Genomic DNA, 17,715 nt, shown 5'->3' with positions numbered 1-17,715 from the left:
CTGGTGAGACCACATCTGGAGTATTTTGTGCAGTTTTGGTCCCCTAATTTGAGGAAGGACATTCTTGCTATTGAGGGAGTGCAACGTAGGCTCACGATGTTAATTCCCGGGATGGCGGAATGATGAATGATGATATGATGAAAGAATGGAGCAACTGGAATTTAGAAGGATGAGAGGGACCTTATAGAAACATAAAAATTATTAAGGATTTGGACATGCTAGATGCAGGAAACATGTTCCCGATGTTGGGGGAGTCCAGAACCAGGGGCCACAGTTTAGGAATAAGGGGTAGGCCATTTAGAACCAAGATGAGGAAATCCTTTTCACACAGAGAGTTGTGAATTTGTGGAATTTTCTGCCTCAGAAGGCAGTGCAGGCCGATTCACTGGATGCATTCAAAAGAGAGTTAGATAGAGTTCTTAGGGCTCGTGGAATCAAGGGGTATGGGGAGAAGGCAGGAAGACCTGTCCTGGTTAGCGTACACCTACCACCTGAAGCACTACATCCACATTCTGCAGATGAGAGAGATCAACGAGAAACTGGCCGTCAGTTTGCTGTTGTCTCTATTGGAAGTCTTTCACTTTGACCCAGCGAGCCTGAGGAAGGAGTTTGATTGAGGATGATCAGCCATGATCACATTGAATGGCGGTGCTGGCTTGAAGGGCCGAATGGCGTACTCCTGCCCCTATTGACTATGTATCTATGTATGTAAGTTTACTAAACGCAATACATCACACAAACCTGCCTCTCCTTCCATTGACTCCATCTACACTTCACACTACTCTCTCATATACATCTCTATAAAATCGCCCATCAGCCTCCTGTGCTCCAAGGAATAAGGTCCTAGCCTTTCCAACCTCTACCCAGAGCTCAGGCTCTCGTGTCCCGGCAGCATCCTTGTAAATCTTCTCTACATTCTACAAGCTTAGTGGCATCCTTCTGATGCAAGAAGCTGAAAAACGAACACAATACTTTAAATGCGGCCTCACTTACATCTTCTGCAAATGTAACCTAATATCCCAACTTATGTACAATACCTTGACTGATGAAGGCCAATGTACCGAAAGCCTTCTTGATCAACCTATCTATATGAGATGCCACTTGCAGGGAACTATGTACTTATACTCCTGGAGCCCGCTCCTCTATAGAAATCCTCCCGGGGTCCTATCATTCACTATGAACATTGAAAGCCATTTTAACTTGCCAAAATGCAACACCTTGCACTTGATAAACCAATACACATATACTGGACACCTCTATCCTAAGATATTTGCTAATGCTTCAGCAATCTTTTCACTAGTCACCTTCTCCCACCAGGTATTTAATTTGTGATTAGAGTGCAGAGCCATTGGTTGGGAGAATCACTTGGATTTGTCCATTGCATGTTGCATGTCATTCTATCTTGTAGCTTCACCAATGGCCTTACAATTTCTATTGTAAAGTTTTAAAACCCATTCACAGGATTTGGACACCACTGGAAACTCCAGAATTTATCAAGTAAAGTCAAGTAGAGTTTATTATCATGTGCACGTGGGAAATCTGTATCTCACCATGCTTGATCATTTGACCATAAATTCGACTTGACTATTGAACTAAATGACCATTAATAGAGTGACATTCAATCAATTTTCAGAGGGTAGAAAAATCAGCCACGTTGTTCTTGGTCCTGTTTTACATTTAGGCTTAATTGGGCCCACCACGTCCCTATCAATCATTTTGCCCATCTACACATATCTCACTTAAGCAGTACTACCGTCAACTATGCTTTAAAAAAAAGCGCAAAGCAGAGACTAAAAACCTTCAAGGCTGAAAAGCAAGAAAAAATGTATGTAGAATCACTAATATTCAATGACATGGACAAAATTCCTTCAACAGTTTGTCCGACTCTTGTTGGGCTGGTTGGTGCATTGAAGTGCATTACTGAATTTCCCAAATGGGGGAGAAACAGACTAAACATTTGTAAAATGGGACATTGTCTTAAGTTGACTCATGCATGCCTAGAGGAATGGTTCATCATTTAATTCCTTTCACATATATTTGTTGCATGAGCTATCATTTAACTTTGCAACTTAATTAATATAATGTCTTGGCCAGGACTCTCTTGTAAAAGAGATTTTTAATCTCAATGAGACTTCTCCTGGTTAAATAAAGGTTAAATAAATAAAAATAAAAATAATGTTGCGATTAAATTACTAATATTCTAATATAATTATGGTAAACTATAGCTGCATTCTGCTGAGTTCATGAACCTTATAGAGACAGAATGAGCTGCTATTGCTGGAATCTTGAGTAAAACGTAAAGTACTGGACTACAGTGAGCCAGGCACCATTTGTGGATGGAATAGATAAGTGATGTTTCAGGTCAGAACCCTTCTTTACACTGAATAAGCTATGTGCAATATAACCCTGTTAGAGGATTCAGCATGGTCTCCTCTCTACTAGAGAAACTAAACGGCGGTTAGGACACGGCTTTGCAGAACACCAGCATTCAGAACACCGATCAGTTCTCAAAGGCAATTCAAAGATTATGTTACCCATCATAGTCTGCATCCCATTCGCACTCTGTTCTGTCATTCTACGGCCTCCTGCACTGTTACAATAAGGCCCAACACAAAATTGAGGAACAGCACCTCATCTTCCATCCGGGCACATTACAGTCTTCTGGATTAAATATGGAATTCTACAATTTAAGGTTGTATGCTACTTAGCTTCTTTGCTTGCTGTGTATTCCCCCCCCCCCTCTATTTTCCCCCTCAGGGCATGAATTTGCCCATGTTCTAGATAGTTTCTTGACAGTGGCACACCAACCTGAAAGGATCAAGTCCCAGACTAGTTTCAACCTGAAGGCATCTGCATTGCCTGAGGTGGCCTGACAAATGCTGATCCCTTGCATTTTGCGGTGAGTGGCTGACCTCCAAATGAATCGAAGCTTCTTTGGAGTGAGTTTTTCCAAGAGCCTAACAAGGCAAAATAAGCCTAGTTCACAGAAACTCAGTGATTTTTTGGGTTTGGATCCTTCTTCAGACTCCCTCTCTCAAGTGTCCCTCATTTATCAATAATCATAATCCAAACAGAGCTGGCTACATTTCATTCCCTCCTGCCAGGTAATAGAAGGTTGAGAGAGCACACAGCTGTCCTGGATTTTGGGGGTCCTCGTGTTGCAGTGTGCCATTGGCTACTTCATAGGCTTCACTTCATAGGCTTTGCACTCAACAAACAGAAAGGAACTTATTTCTCAAATGTTCAAATGTACATTATATTAAAGAAAATCCGGCAGTGGACATGTTGTACTTATTGTGCACTAATGAGCTATGGCAGCTGCATTCAAGCCACCCAGACAAGCCAAATGGTGAATATTGAACAACAAAAACCAATGGCTATGAATTGCTATACATATGTATGTATACACATATACTGAATGGTTCAATGGTTCTTTGTTGTCACATATGCACAGCACAGTGAAATTCTTTTGCAAAACCACAAAAGCACAGTCGCCACAATGTTGGCACCGTTTATAATTACAAAAGAAACTGAAAAGCCATTTCAAATTGCAAAAAAACGGAAAGCCATTCTGCCACGCTAACCATAATTTCTACTTTCTGTATTAATCTTTAGTATTGCTGTAGGCATGTCAAGACTCCTGATGCTCTGTTACATGGTGTACACCTTTGCCATCATGAGCAACTGCTTTTTTTTTAACCAATTTTAAAATCAGGAACCAGAGAAGGAAGGATGAAATCCTGTGCTGTTTCATGCTAATGTCAACCACGTGCACATTCCTTCAGTGCATACCATCTGTGGTTGGCTGTCTTGGTGCTCCCAACCAGGGCCAATGCTGTTGCTGCAGCATTGCTAATGGTACAGAACTAGGTTTCAGTGGAAGCAACAGGATATGATCTTGGAAGATCACTTCACGTCAAGTTGAGTTGATTGTCAAATGCACAAGTATGGTAAAGTACAGGTACAACGAAAATCTTGCTTGCAACCGCATCAAAGGCACATAGATTCAGACAAAGACATCAATACATAAATTATGCATAACCTTCGACTGGATGGGAACAACTCAGTTTGAGCATTAGTTGCCTGGGCAGGCTGTCTGACAGGCAACATCGAGAGGACTGGTGAAGTGCTGGTATCTTGAATGTTATTATGGAGAGAGAACAATTATTTGGCACAAAGCCCTACTTCCACTGCTCCAGGATGGATCAAGTCAATATAGTCTGTTGGAGGTCAGATTGCTGAAGAAATGTAAAACCCTGCAAGCTGTTCGTGCACACCGTAATAACTATTATGATTGCACCGATTAGAATTTTAATAGTAGTTAAAAGATCTTACATTACAGCAGCATGAAATTCCACAACTACATTCATGTTTTGGATGAGTGTAGCCTGAGTTGCATTGTCACTTGTGAGAGTCTGCAACATGGTGGGATAAGCTTCGGATTTTGCACAAAGTCCTGTGTCAAGTTGGTACCAAATATAATCTATGCTCTTTAACACCTAACATATTCTGGAGAGATTCCTAATGCATTTCATTGTGCAGATCCATCAGCATTTGGAAGCCTTCTCTACCCGTGCCTTCATCTGAATCTTTTGAAGCAGAACTTCCATGTATCATCTTGCCTCATCTTCCTATGAGCTGACCTCTACAATATCTTTGCCTCCTATCTGTCTGCTTGTGCTTGCTATTTCACTACCTGGAGATTCTCCCTCTCAGCTCTCCTCTAAATGTGGAATGTCAGTATCTAAGCTGATGGCTAAGAATGCAAAGTTGACCGATGATCTTACATCATCACTCACTTGTCATCCCTCCTTTACTTGGCCAAGTTGTTCTTTGATATCTGAGATGGAAAGACATAAAATGGTCGAAAAGAAAATAGAAATTGATGTGTACGTAATCCGGACATGATAATGAACGAGGTGGAGGTAGAATGTGAGAGGGATTGGCTAGAGGAAACCTTCACTCTTCGTGGTTTTAGATCCGCTGTTGGCTCTGGTCTCAGCGAGAGACTACACAATATTGGTCAATCACATTTCCTTATATACCTTTCCATTTAACCTATAGTTCAGGGGTGCACATACCTTTTTTTGTCCCGTTTACCCCGGGCATCTTTAACCAGTTACGTTAAAGTTAAATAACAATGTTATTTCACTTATTTATGAACAACTAATGATGAACAGATACCGACCAGAACCAAACAGTCAGTCAATTAGAAAATATATGCACAAATCCAGAATCAACTAATTTACCCCCTGGGTTGGTGAAATTTACCCCCTGGGAGGAAATTTACCCCAGGTTGGGAACCCTTGCTCTAGTTCATTTGGCTCTTTGCCATCTTGTCAGAAATGTGTCAGAGTGCTGTGGAGTTTGCTTGGTGATATGACTGTCATGGTTGAATAACTGAAAAGCTGGACGATCTTGGGGCAAGGCCTCAAATGCTATAATCATGGAGCCCACTCATTTCAGACAGTGTCATTCTACCTGTTATTCTGATGCTGATTTGTTCATACAATAATTGCAAGCATCTGCTGCAACATCTCTTGTAAAGCTTCCCTTTAATAAGTCATATTTTCTTCCATCTGACATGGCCACCTAACAGCGTATTTGCCACTGACCGACTGTTAAATTCATTGAAATGAATTGGCTGCATGAAGTTGCTCCAATCTCTGTCACATTGCTATTCCAGGTTTATCAAACTTAATCTCTAATTCTTGTGCATTTGGATGGAACAATGAGCCAGCAGTCAAATACAGTGCTTAAACAGGCCATGAAACGTTTAGTCATAATCCATTTCAGCATTTGTTAATTAATCAAAAGGATCAGAATCCTTATTCCAATTTTCCACTGGGTTATTCATCAATTTGCATCACCCTTTAACATTCTTGTGTTGTTAATGATGGTCTAGAACTGATCTAGTTTTATAAAATGGATTTATTATTCTAGTTCGGGTTGGAAGCTATACCGATTTTCCTTTTTTGCTCCGCCTCTTTGACAACTTAAAGAAGGAGAATGATACAAATGTTTGAAATACTGTGGCAAAACATTCATATTTTTAACTACAAAATAGAAAAACACTTCAAAAATTTTTGTATTGTTGCTTTAACATTTATTTTGTTCTCGCACAACTATGGAGTTGTGTGCAGCTATAACGATTTGCCTGTAGGAGGCTCCGTTACACCATGTATTTCTAACATCCTGTGAGTCCTGTCATTTAAGATATGAACCGGTGGGGGTGGGTATGGCACACTCCACAAGTCTTCCATCACATAAATCTGGCACACAGACTGAAGTGTGGGCGGCCACGATTTGTGGGCTGTCCAGTCTGAATTCATTATTTTAATAGTTTGCACCACGCTCATGTGGCAGCAAGAGTCCACAGCTTACAGGGTAGCAAAATCAGACTTTCAGTCAAGGATCTTGCTTTTGAATGAAGGATGCATATAATTCCTCCTTTGTTTTCCTTCTTTGAGAATGCGAATTATCAACAGATTTTTGGGTCCTCGTTTCAAAATGGCTGCCCACAAATTAAAACAGAATTTGGACCGATACTGATGAAGTGCCAGTTAATGGCACTAATCCACTCGCGGACAAAACTTATTGGTTGGCAAAAGGTCATTTTCAATGAATACTGGAACCGAGATAAAGAAATGCCCAAAATGGAGATATTGAGTCAAAATGCTGGTTTGCCCCATGTTTAGTGCCCAAATACACGTTGATAAAGGAATTTAAGCCAGCAATAGGAATGGCCACCAGGAGGCTTATTAAACACCTCATTGCCACTTAAAATGCCTATGAGTGCTCATTAAAGAGACTACACGGCATTTTGGTGACTACAGCTTCAACTAACGCTCTTTCTTAACTGTTACCAGCTGTTTTTTTAATGAATATGGTGTCAGCATTGATTACTACTTAAAGGGATATTCACCACTCAGAGATACTCACTAATTCAGGCTCATTGCCACTGAATCTATGAATAGGTCCACTGAACCACATTCAAAAACATCCTGTGTGTCTTTGTCATCGATATTCAAGCGACATTTACTCCAGAAATTATTTTGTGAAGTTCATGTAAAAGATTACTTCTTTCATAATTGGTCTTATTATGGAAGTCACCAGCAGAAGGACTGTTTGCTTATTAGCTTTTTGCAAGAGATCCACAAAAATTGTAACTAATCTGCAGGTGTTTGTGTATCACATCCAGACAAATTCAAATAATGGTAATCAGCAATTAAGATCAAAATTGTGTGCTAAATCCGGACTTTTAAAGTGTCGGTCTTGTTAGCACTTGTCTTGTTACCTGTTTACCGCCTGTTTTTACCCTTTGGCTAAATTAATTCCCTTGCTAATTAAAAACAAAATTGCTGTGCATTGCTATTTGGATATTTTTCATTTTGAAACATATTTCCATTCAATTGACTTTCTTGCAGTTGAGTGACTGATTTTGCTGTACTATATATCATCTGCTAGAGGCCCATTCTCTCAGTGCACCATCTTTTTCATTAGCCATCTCTGTCCCTCCTTCACTGTTAAGTAAGGCTGTGGTTTATTAAACTTTCTCTGTTTTCATGCTTGTAATGATCCTTCAGTAGTGCTATCCTTTATTAACCATTTTTTTCCCTATTTAATGAAAACCCTATTATTGTGCACTAACTGTGCTTATGAAATGGATCAAACACAGAGGAAGGAAACTCCTGCTGTATGTTGCCTTAGAGGCTTTTACATTCTTATGCAGTCAGATGCTAAACCATTTCCATCTTAGCGGGGTTTCTGCTTCTTTTCTACCAGACCAGCAAATTATGCCATTTTGGTTTGACAAAATCTGTGCATTTTATGATCAAAATTTAACATTATTCCTTGTTTTGTTTATATGTCATTTTTTTCTCTTTCATCGGATTAAGCCAATTTTTCAGTATTTGGAATTGTATGGAAACATTTCATAAAGACAATGCAGAAAGCTGCTTGTAAATCTTTAGTAGTTTTGCAGGTTTATTAATATGTAGCTAATTCAGAAAACCATTTCATGCATTGATCTCAATTATTTTATTTTAGGAGCTATGGTTTAATTATTCACAAAAAGTTGAAGCAGAAATTAGATTCCGAAAGGGTTATTCTTGGATTTCACTGTGGAATATAAGCAGTTTTGGGGAAAGGACTACCCCGTTTTGCTCTTTGCCAAACAACATTCTTTGCAGAGCCTGACATTTGAGTTTATTTTTGGTTGAGTCATATGGAATATTTGCCCTGTCAAATTAACGAATTGTGATTTGCTGCATTTACTTGGATTTATCACATTTCTTTTACCTTCCAAAACAAGAGAATACAAATTCTGCTTAAAGTAAATGGCCTTACATTGCAAGCACTTTGTATTTTTGGTCATGAAACACAAGGAAGATACTTACACCTTAAAGGCAATCTGAAAAACTATGGAATTGATCTTTAGTGTTAGGGGATTGGGGTGTGAAATCTGCAACTTACCCGTAAGCAGTCCTTGAGAGGGAACCTCATAGAAATGTATGTGACAGATGTCCTCATCTACTAACACCATACTTTCTACACCATGTCATTGTGAAGCTTCACTGCCCTTATTGGAAATGATCTTGAAGTTTTACCCTTGCTCGCAGATTCCAGAAATCTCTTACTTCTTTGTTTCCATTTGTCCACTTTAACTCAACTAAAGATCAAGGAACTATTTTCATGACAATTGCGAGAAAATATGTGACTAAACGATAGGCAGAAATAACATAAAGATAGTACAAAGCAAATCAACTTCTTTTGTTATTCTTCGCAACTAGAAAATAGGGCAGATACATTTTTATTTCAAAAGTAAATTATTTGAAATGAAAAATATACACAAAACAAAAACTGCAAACATTCTTCATGCATTCCCAGTGTCTATACATTTAATAGTGTCATATTCAGTAGTGTTCACGCCAATCTTTAAAGAAAACTCCTTTGCCCTTGTGGTCCCCTGGAATATCCCTTCCCATGTTTGAGATGTGTCCCCACCGGACTCTGCCCCTCAATGTCCGTAGCGGAAGTGCCCTAGACTGTGGTCCTTCCCCACAGAGCTTTGCCGTTACCTGCACCAAGCTTCAGTGTGTAACTCAGCGTGTAATCCTGTTGTCTGGAATGAGCCAGTCGGCAACATTCCCTGACGGGCATCATACTGTGCTGGAAGACCAACATGTTTCGGGCAGACCAAAGAGCGTCTTTCACCAAATTTATGATCTTCCAGCAGCACTTAATAACCTTCTCCAATAGTGTCCATGAGAACAGCCCACAAATCAGAGAGTCCTCTGTCACGGAAGTTTAAATAAGATTAATTTTAGTGATGTGTTCTTGAATTCTCAGGAAATGGATTTAGTGTTTACCCACTGCCCATTGCATGCATAAACTAGGCTGCATTTTTAAGTGTTGCATATTGGAGATTTTTTTTTTTTTTTCCAAACCCATGGTGTAACTAAAGGAGCTCTGAATTAACACCACTATAAATATAGACTGGAGGTCTCACTCAAAGCTTTGCAGGATAATTATTGGAGTTACACATTGTTCTATGGAAATCAGCGACTTAAAACCTTTTTAAAAATCATGCAATATTTAATTATCAATTTCACTGCTTTATGTTGTACATTGATGGGAGCAATCTGATAGTTCCCATAACCAACCATGCTAAAACTTGTCTTATGCAACCAATTTTCCATAAAGGATATAACCAATCACAGTACATGGCACAATGTTCCAACATTCAGTAGGACTAAATCACTGGTTCTGCCTATCATAGAAATCATAAAACAAAAATGTGCTTCACAAAATGCCAGCAAAAGTCCCAAGTATTACAAATTAGATTTGACATGCTCAGTCACAGTAAACGTTGGTTCTAAATGTAGAGTTCTGGTAGTAAGAACAAATTAAAAGGATATTATGGACTAACAAGCTGCCAGATGGCAAGTGGCAGTCTTGTTTGCCACTGTAAAATGAAACATGTTTTATAGCTATTTCATGGTCCTGCCAGCATTAGACTTTAGTCTCAATGCTCCAAATTCCAACATTAGACATGAACTCTGATTATATTACCGGCATAAAAAGGAGAAATAATCTGTCTTGAGTTAGATTGAATATTTGGACAGCAAATACTGTTTTAAATTTCATCAAAGAACAACCAACTAATTTATGAAATGAAATAATGAATTTAATTTTAATTTAGTTATCTGACGGAAAACTGACCTTAGAAGTTATACATTATTCGTTTTTTTCCCCAGTAATTAGAATTCTGCTTGTATGCCTTTTTGAAGAAATAAATGTTTTGCATGCTTTTCTATTGTCCTGAGTTGGTGGATAACAGGTGGCTTAAAAAGTAGGTGCTTACATTTAAAAGGTATAATGTGTGATATAATATAGAAAAATGAGAGGCTGTGCAATTCTTTGGGAAGAAAACGAAACAGAAGTCATTCCACACTCGTTGTTGCTTCACCATTCAGTGAGATTCTTGCTGATGGGTTTTTTTTACCACAATTGTTACTCTCCTGCACTAATCCCATACCCCCTGATTCCTTTTAGTATATAAATATATATTGGTAACCATCTTGAATACACTCCATATCCAAACCTCCAAATCCTCTTGAGTAGTGAATTCCAAAGATTCACTTTCTGACTGAAGTAATTTCAGTTACCTCTCAGAAAAGCAGAATAAATGAAGTAGATATTGTTGTACATAAGGTAAATGGTATGTTGGTTCAGGAAAACAGAATATGAATAGGTATAAGTATAGTACACAGTGAGAAAGGGAAATTAAACGTTAGTCATTTTACAAGGGAGGCCAGTGTACAGGAGTATGGAATTTTTGCTGAGATTGCACAAAACTATCAATTTTGGATTCCTTAACCAAGAAAGATAGTTCAATACAGTTTAGATTCACTCGATTGATTCCTGGGATGAGGGAGTTAGCCAATGAAGAGAGATTAATAGAATTTACCTTTATGCAAAGGATTGAGATCCACAAAGATAAATTTTGTGGTTGAAAAGCATTTTTGAAGTCTTGAGAATTCCCACAGTTTTTTGCATGACACCATGTTAGTAAATTAGTTAATATGTTTTGATGCTGTTAAGTTAATCCAGATAAACATCAAAATGGAGTCTCCCTATCGTGCCTCATTCAATAGATACATTCCCTTGGATTCTGTACCTCTATGAGTAATGCAATGAAACGGTAGTTTAGCTTGTGCCTTCAAGTCGCGGAGTGGGGCATATACAAGTTATTCTGCCTCTGTGATGAGAGTCCAACCTGAACCAAGCTGAGACTTAAGCAAATATAGCATTTCAAAGATATAATCAGTAAGATATACTCATTGGTTTATCTTTACAAAATAGCGCATGAGGTCTCATTACAGACTATTTATTTTAAAGGTGTGCAGTTTTAGCAAATTGATATCAAATTTCCACCTACATTCCTCCCAAATTGTTTTTCTCATGTATCCTAAAAAGGTTTGATACAGTAAAAGTGACCTGGGAAAACGTTATTTCTGGTAGGAAGCCACAAATCCTCTGTGCTTTGTTTTGCAACTGCAGATTTATGACGGATGCTGCTCGCCGGGAACAAGAAACCTTGAAGAAAAAGATTCAACCGAAACTGTCTTTATCATTATCAAGTACAATTGGTCGAGGAAGTATTTCAACACCGCAGCGCCATAACAGCGGCAGCCTTACTCCTCCAGTCACACCGCCTGTTACTCCATCATCATCATTTCGAAGCATCACACCCACAGGTACAAAAGAACAATGACCCCTTTTGTCACACTGAATGTCCAAGTTTGTTCTTTTAAAATTTTAAATCAATCGCCTTGCAATTTCTAAACTATGGAGAGAAAATACCCAGGTTGTGCTCCTGATTCTGAATACAATTTCGTAAAACCCTACCGAAAGATGTGAGAGAATGATGGTCACTCAATGTCAGGAAGCTTGAGCAAACCGCCAAAGAATCGGCAGTGCCGTATATTGTAATTATATATTTATATACTTGTAATTCAGTGGTATCAGTTACAGTGGGGGGGAAGAAACAGAGATGTGTTTTATAATTTAGTATTAATAAAGTAGATATAATAAGACATTACGTTAAAATGTGCGCACTGGGATGTAAGGAGTCCACCTCTAGATATTGTTGATGGAAAATAACAATAAAAGTCAAAGCTCTTGGACCAAATAGAAATACAAAATGAACACGTGGAAAATAAAAATAACATTTAAAAACAATTTTAATTGAAAGGGAACAATAGAAACCAAACACCAATACCAAAAGAAGAAGTAATAGTAGAGAAGTTTATCTAAATAAGTACTTTGCAGTGTGCTTGACGTATAAGCACCTTCCACAGTCTGGTAAAATGGGCAGAGCAATGACAGGTAGAATTTAATCCTGATTATGTACATTGATGCACAAAGCCATGCAGACTGTCCCTAGCAAAACCATGCTTTTCCAAATGCAAGTAAAACCTAACCCCAAGATCCTCTCCAAATGCTTCCCCAACATTAATGTCACTCACCGGCCTATTGTTTCCTGAATTATCCCTATTGCCCTATCAACTAAATAATATAATTTGCCTTGAGACGTATTCATTACATTAAAGGTGTTATATAAATGGAGATAGATGTTATGTTTGAGAACTGGCAAGTCTAGTATAAGCAATTGATTCTGTGTGATATAAGAAAAAACAAGATTAAACTTAATTAATACTGTAAAAAAAAACAACTGTAACATCTAGAAGATCCTGAATTCCATAGGGGGAGTAATTCAGAATAGCTTTTGTATTTTTGAAATTGGAGATGAAATGTCCTTTCCTACTGAACAGTTGAACACATGAAGACAATATACACAGTGAAGAAACAAAAACGATTCCACCCGAACCTTTGGTGCCATCTGTGCAGAGTTTACACATTCTCCCTGTGTCGGGTGGGTTTCCTCCATGTGCTCAGGTTTTCTCTCACTTTGCAAAAGACAATAGTTGATTTATTGTACCAAGTGTGTATGTAGATGAGCGGCAGAATGTGGAAGATGTTGCTAGAAATATAGGGACAATAAAATAGGATCAGTGCAAAATGAGTGTTCCTACCCTGCTTCCTGTAAAGACACTATCTCCAACTCCCAATTCCTCCTACGCCATTGTTGCGCCCAGGATGAGGTTTTCCATGTCAGGTCATTGGAGATGTCCTCATTCTTTAGGGAACAGGGGTTCCCCTCTTCCATTATAGATGAGGCTCTCACTAGGGTCTCCTCGATATCTCACAGCTCTGCTCATGCTCCCCCCCCCCCCCCCCCCCCATTCGTAACAAGGACAGAGTCCCCCTTGTCCTCACCTTCCACCCCATCAGCCGTCGCATACAGCATATCATCCTCTGACATTGTCGCCATCTCCAACGGGATCCCACTACTCACCACATCTTCCCATCTCCACCCCTTTCTGCTTTCCGCAAAGACCGTACCCTCCGCAACTCCCAGGTCAACTCATCCCTTCCCACCCAAACCACCCCCTGCCCAGGTACTTTCCCCTGCAACCGCAGGAGATGCAACACCTGTCGCTTTACCTCCTCCACCGACTCCATCCAAGGACCCCGATTCTTTTTAGGTGAGGCAGAGGTTCACTTGCACCTCCTCCAACCTCATCTACTGTATCAGCTGTTCCAGATGTCAACTCTTGTATATCAGCAAGACCAAGGACAGGCTCGGCAATCGTTTTACTGAACACCTCCCTTCAGTCCGCCTTAACCTACCTGATCTCCCGGTTGCTCAGCACTTTAACTCCCCCTCCCATTCCCAATCGGAGCTTTCTATCCTGGGCCTACTCCATTGTCAGAGTGAGGCCCAGCACAAATTGGAGGAACAGCACCTCATATTTCGCTTGGGTAGCTTACACTCCAGCGGTATGAACATTGACCTCTAATTTCAAATAACCCTTGCTTTCCCTCTCTCTCTCTCTCTCTCTCTCAATCTCCTCCCCCTTCTCCCACCAGTCTTACTGTCTCCGACTACATTCTATTTCTGTCCCGCCCACTCTCCTGTCATGAGTCTAAAGATGGGTCTCAACCCGAAATGTTACCCGTTCCTTCTCTCCAGAGATGCTGCCTGTCCTGCTGCATTTGTGTCTAATGTCAATTTAAACCAACATCTGCAGTTCGTTCCTGCACAAATTGAGTGTTTGTTGATCAATAAAGGCAGCCACGGTGGCACAGCGGTAGAGATGCTGCCTTACAGCGAATGTAGGAGACCCCGGTGCTGTCTGTACGGTGTTTGTACGTTCTCCCCGTGACCTGCGTGGGTTTCCCCCGAGATCTTCGGTTTCCTCCCACACTCCAAAGACATACAGGTTTGTAGGTTAATTGGTTTGGTAAATGTAAAAATTGTCCCTAGTGGGTGTAGGATAGTGTTAATGTGCGGGGATCGCTGGTCGGCGCGGACCCGGTGGACCGAAGGGCCTGTTTCCGCGCTATATCTCTAAACCAAACGCATGGTTGGTTGAAGCATTGTTTTAATGTTGTATGTTTTTATAAAATGACAACAATTCTAAATAATAATTTTGAATCGCTCCATGTGGTAGATATATTAAAAAATCCAAATAATAATAATAAATAGTAGAGCTATAGGGAAGGAGGTACTTAAATCTATTAACTGCCCTTTGAATTATATGGGATTCACGGGGGGAATAGTGAGAGAGGGAGAATGTGGTATTAAGACCAATATTGGATCACTCATGTTCCTATGACGGAGCAGACTCTAGGGGGCTGATTGGCCTACTCCTGCTCCTGTTTCTATGTTCTGATCTGAACTGAGAGAACTCGAGTAATTCAGAGTCTAAGTTGGGAGCTGTACTTTGTGATCAGTTCTTCACGCAGTGTTTTGGGGAAGCTAAAGGAATGTTGCGCTGGTAATCACTAATGATCCCCAAAATTCAAACTGGAAGACACCCAAGGGACAGTGATAACAATCTGGGAAACATAACCAAATGGCACACTAAATATGTAACAATAATAGTGGTATATTCTATGAAATAAACATACCTAAGATAAATAAAATGAGGAAGACTTTAACAACATTTCAATGGGAGACAAGTGGAATCTGGAAAATAACAGAAACTGAGCCTGCATGTGAGAGCATGTAAGATCCTTATTCAGTGGGTCAGATTTTGCACCACAGATCTTCCCCTGGAAGGTATTACGCTTAATCCTGTAGTGGATGTAGGACAAGCCGTGTGTTAACTCAGAGACATGGACGTGCTTGAGGGATCTTGGTGAGGTGTAGCTGGTATGAAATATCTGCATTTAGTTCATGGTCCAATCACTAGAGAGGAAATAGAGGAAGCCTATAAAAGATTCTAGGATACGTTTACATTTATTAATGTCACGTGTACCAAAGTACAGTGAAAAGGGGAGGGGAAGTTAGCACTGAGTGAGCTGCCTCAGGGGTTAGTGTCTGCCCCATTACTGTTTCCAATTTACAACGCAAAACAATGCCAAGTAACCAAATTTACAGAAGATACAAACTTGAAAAGGCAATGCAGTCAGGTGGGGCAGCTCAGGAATTATGGAATAGCTGGGCATGAGGACGTCGAGGATTCAATTGCAGAGAGATGCACAGAGACACAATTCTGTAGGTTTGGTAACCAGCTTGGAGGGGATGATTGTATTAAATGCCGAGCTGTAATCAATGAATAGCAAGCAGCCTGACATATGAGTTTTTGTTGTCCAAGTGGTCCAGAGCGGAGTGGAGGGCCAGCGAGATCGCATCTATCTGTTGTGGCGGTAAGCAAACTGCATTGGGTCCGGGTTTTTGTCGAGGTAGGAGTTGATTTGCGCCATGATCAACCTCTCAAAGCATTTCATCACCACAGACGTTAGTGCCACTGGTCGATAGTCATTGAGGCACGTCACCTTGCTCTGCTTGGGCACTGGTATTATTGATGACCTTTCGAAGCAGGTGGGAACCTCAGACCTCAGAAGTGAGAGGTTGAAAATGGCCGTAATAACTCCAGCCAGTTGGTCCGCACAGGTTTTTGAACACAACCGGGTATACCATCAGGTCCAGGCGCTTTCCGAGGGTTCACCCCCCTGAAGGATTTTCTGACGCCGACCTCAGTGACTGTGACTGAAATACCATCACAGCGAATGGGGGCTCGAGAAGGCACATCAGTGTTCTCGCTATCAAAGCGTGCGTAAAACGCATTGAGCTCGTCAGGGAGTGATGTTTCGCCGACATACGAGCTACCTCCTGATTTTGCCTTGTAGGAGGTGATTGCATTCAGACCCCGCCACAGCTGCCGAACATCTGTCTCGTCCTCCAGTTTGGAGCAGAAGTCCCTTTTGGCCTTTTTAATGGCCTTACCAAGGTCGTATCTGGACTTCTTGTAGACCACTGTATTATCAGACATGAATGCCCGGTGCCTGGTCTTCAGGAGAGTGCGGATCTCAAAGTTCATCCAAGGCTTCTGATTGGGAAACACTCGGAAGGTTTTTGTCGGGATGCAGTCCTCCACACATTTCTTTAAAAAGTCTGTAACGACTGAGGCGTATTCGTTCAGGTCCGTTGCCGAGTCCCTGATCATTGCCCAGTCTACAAACAATCCTGGAGTTGTTCCTCCTACCCCCCCGACCAGTTCTGTACTGTCCTCACCTCTGGGGGTGCGCTCTTTAATTGCTGCCTGTAGGCAGGAAGAAGCAGCACCACAGTATGGTCGGATTTACCGAAGTGAGGGCGAGGGATAGAACGATAGGCATCCTTGATGGTGGTGTAGCAGTGGTCGAGGGTGTTTGGTCCTCTGGTGCAGCAGGAGACATGTTGGTGGAAGTTAGGGAGTGATTTCTTGAGGTTTGCTTTATTGAAGTCCCCAGCTATGGTGGTAAACGCCTCTGGGTAAGACGTCTGGTGTTTGTTGACTACGGTGTGCAGCTCCTCCAGTGCCAGACGGACGTCTGCTTGGGGTGGGATGTAGACCGCGGCCAGGATGATGGAGGTGAATTTCCTCGGAAGGTAGAAGGGGCGGCACTTCACCGCCAGATGTTCGAGGTGTGGAAAGCAGGAGTTGGATAGGACTGCCACGTCTGAGCACCACGCAGAGTTGACCATGAGGCAGATGCCCCCTCCTCTCCCTTTCCCAAATGCCTGCGTACGGTCCATACGGTGGATAGGGAACCCTTCAGGCTGGACCGCTGAGTCTGGGGAGCTGGGGGTGAGCCATGTCTCTGTGAAACAGAACACAGAGCATTCACTCAGCTCCCTTTGATAAAGCAGTCTTGCCCGTAAGTCCTCCAGGGATTGTACATTGGCCAGTAGGATTGTGGGGAGAGGGAGCCGAAGTCACCTGCGCTTCAGTCTGACCTGAAGTCCTGCTCGTCGGACATGTTTCCGGACACAATGGAGGCCTCCCCGTTGTTTCCCGGTAATGTGTTTACTGTACCTGCTGTTTCTGCGAACCTGTGCTGGACCGGGGTTTCCCTTGCACATGGCAGCTCCAGCTCCGTTCCGATAGGGGAATCCCTCCCAGACGGCAGCTCCAGCTCCGTTGCTCCCGGAAAATCTTGCTTGTCGGCTACGGAGGTGTTTCCAGGTACAGTCTCTTTGATTCCCAGTCGGGTCGGGTTCTCTCCAGCGGTCGAAAGGAACGCTTGCACTTGGAGGCTCCCGCAGCTGCGGGAGATCACGAAATCACTAGTGCTTTCAGGTGCACTAGCAGCTTT

General features: G+C 41.4%; 1 protein-coding gene across 2 annotated transcripts in view; it reads left to right on the top strand.

The window, feature by feature from the left end:
- The window catches only part of jazf1b (JAZF zinc finger 1b), a 222,270-nt gene that overhangs the window by 158,172 nt on the left and 46,383 nt on the right, over positions 1-17,715 (top strand). For both annotated transcript variants that reach the window (XM_055659944.1, XM_055659953.1), the window contains one exon: positions 11,566-11,762. In XM_055659944.1, the coding sequence (XP_055515919.1) occupies positions 11,566-11,762 (197 nt within the window). The remainder of the gene's footprint in view (positions 1-11,565; positions 11,763-17,715) is intronic.

Source organism: Leucoraja erinacea, chromosome 2 (assembly GCF_028641065.1).
Source record: "Leucoraja erinacea ecotype New England chromosome 2, Leri_hhj_1, whole genome shotgun sequence".
In the NCBI taxonomy this organism is placed as follows: Eukaryota; Metazoa; Chordata; class Chondrichthyes; order Rajiformes; family Rajidae; genus Leucoraja; species Leucoraja erinaceus.
This window is presented reverse-complemented; position numbering and strand designations above follow the sequence as displayed.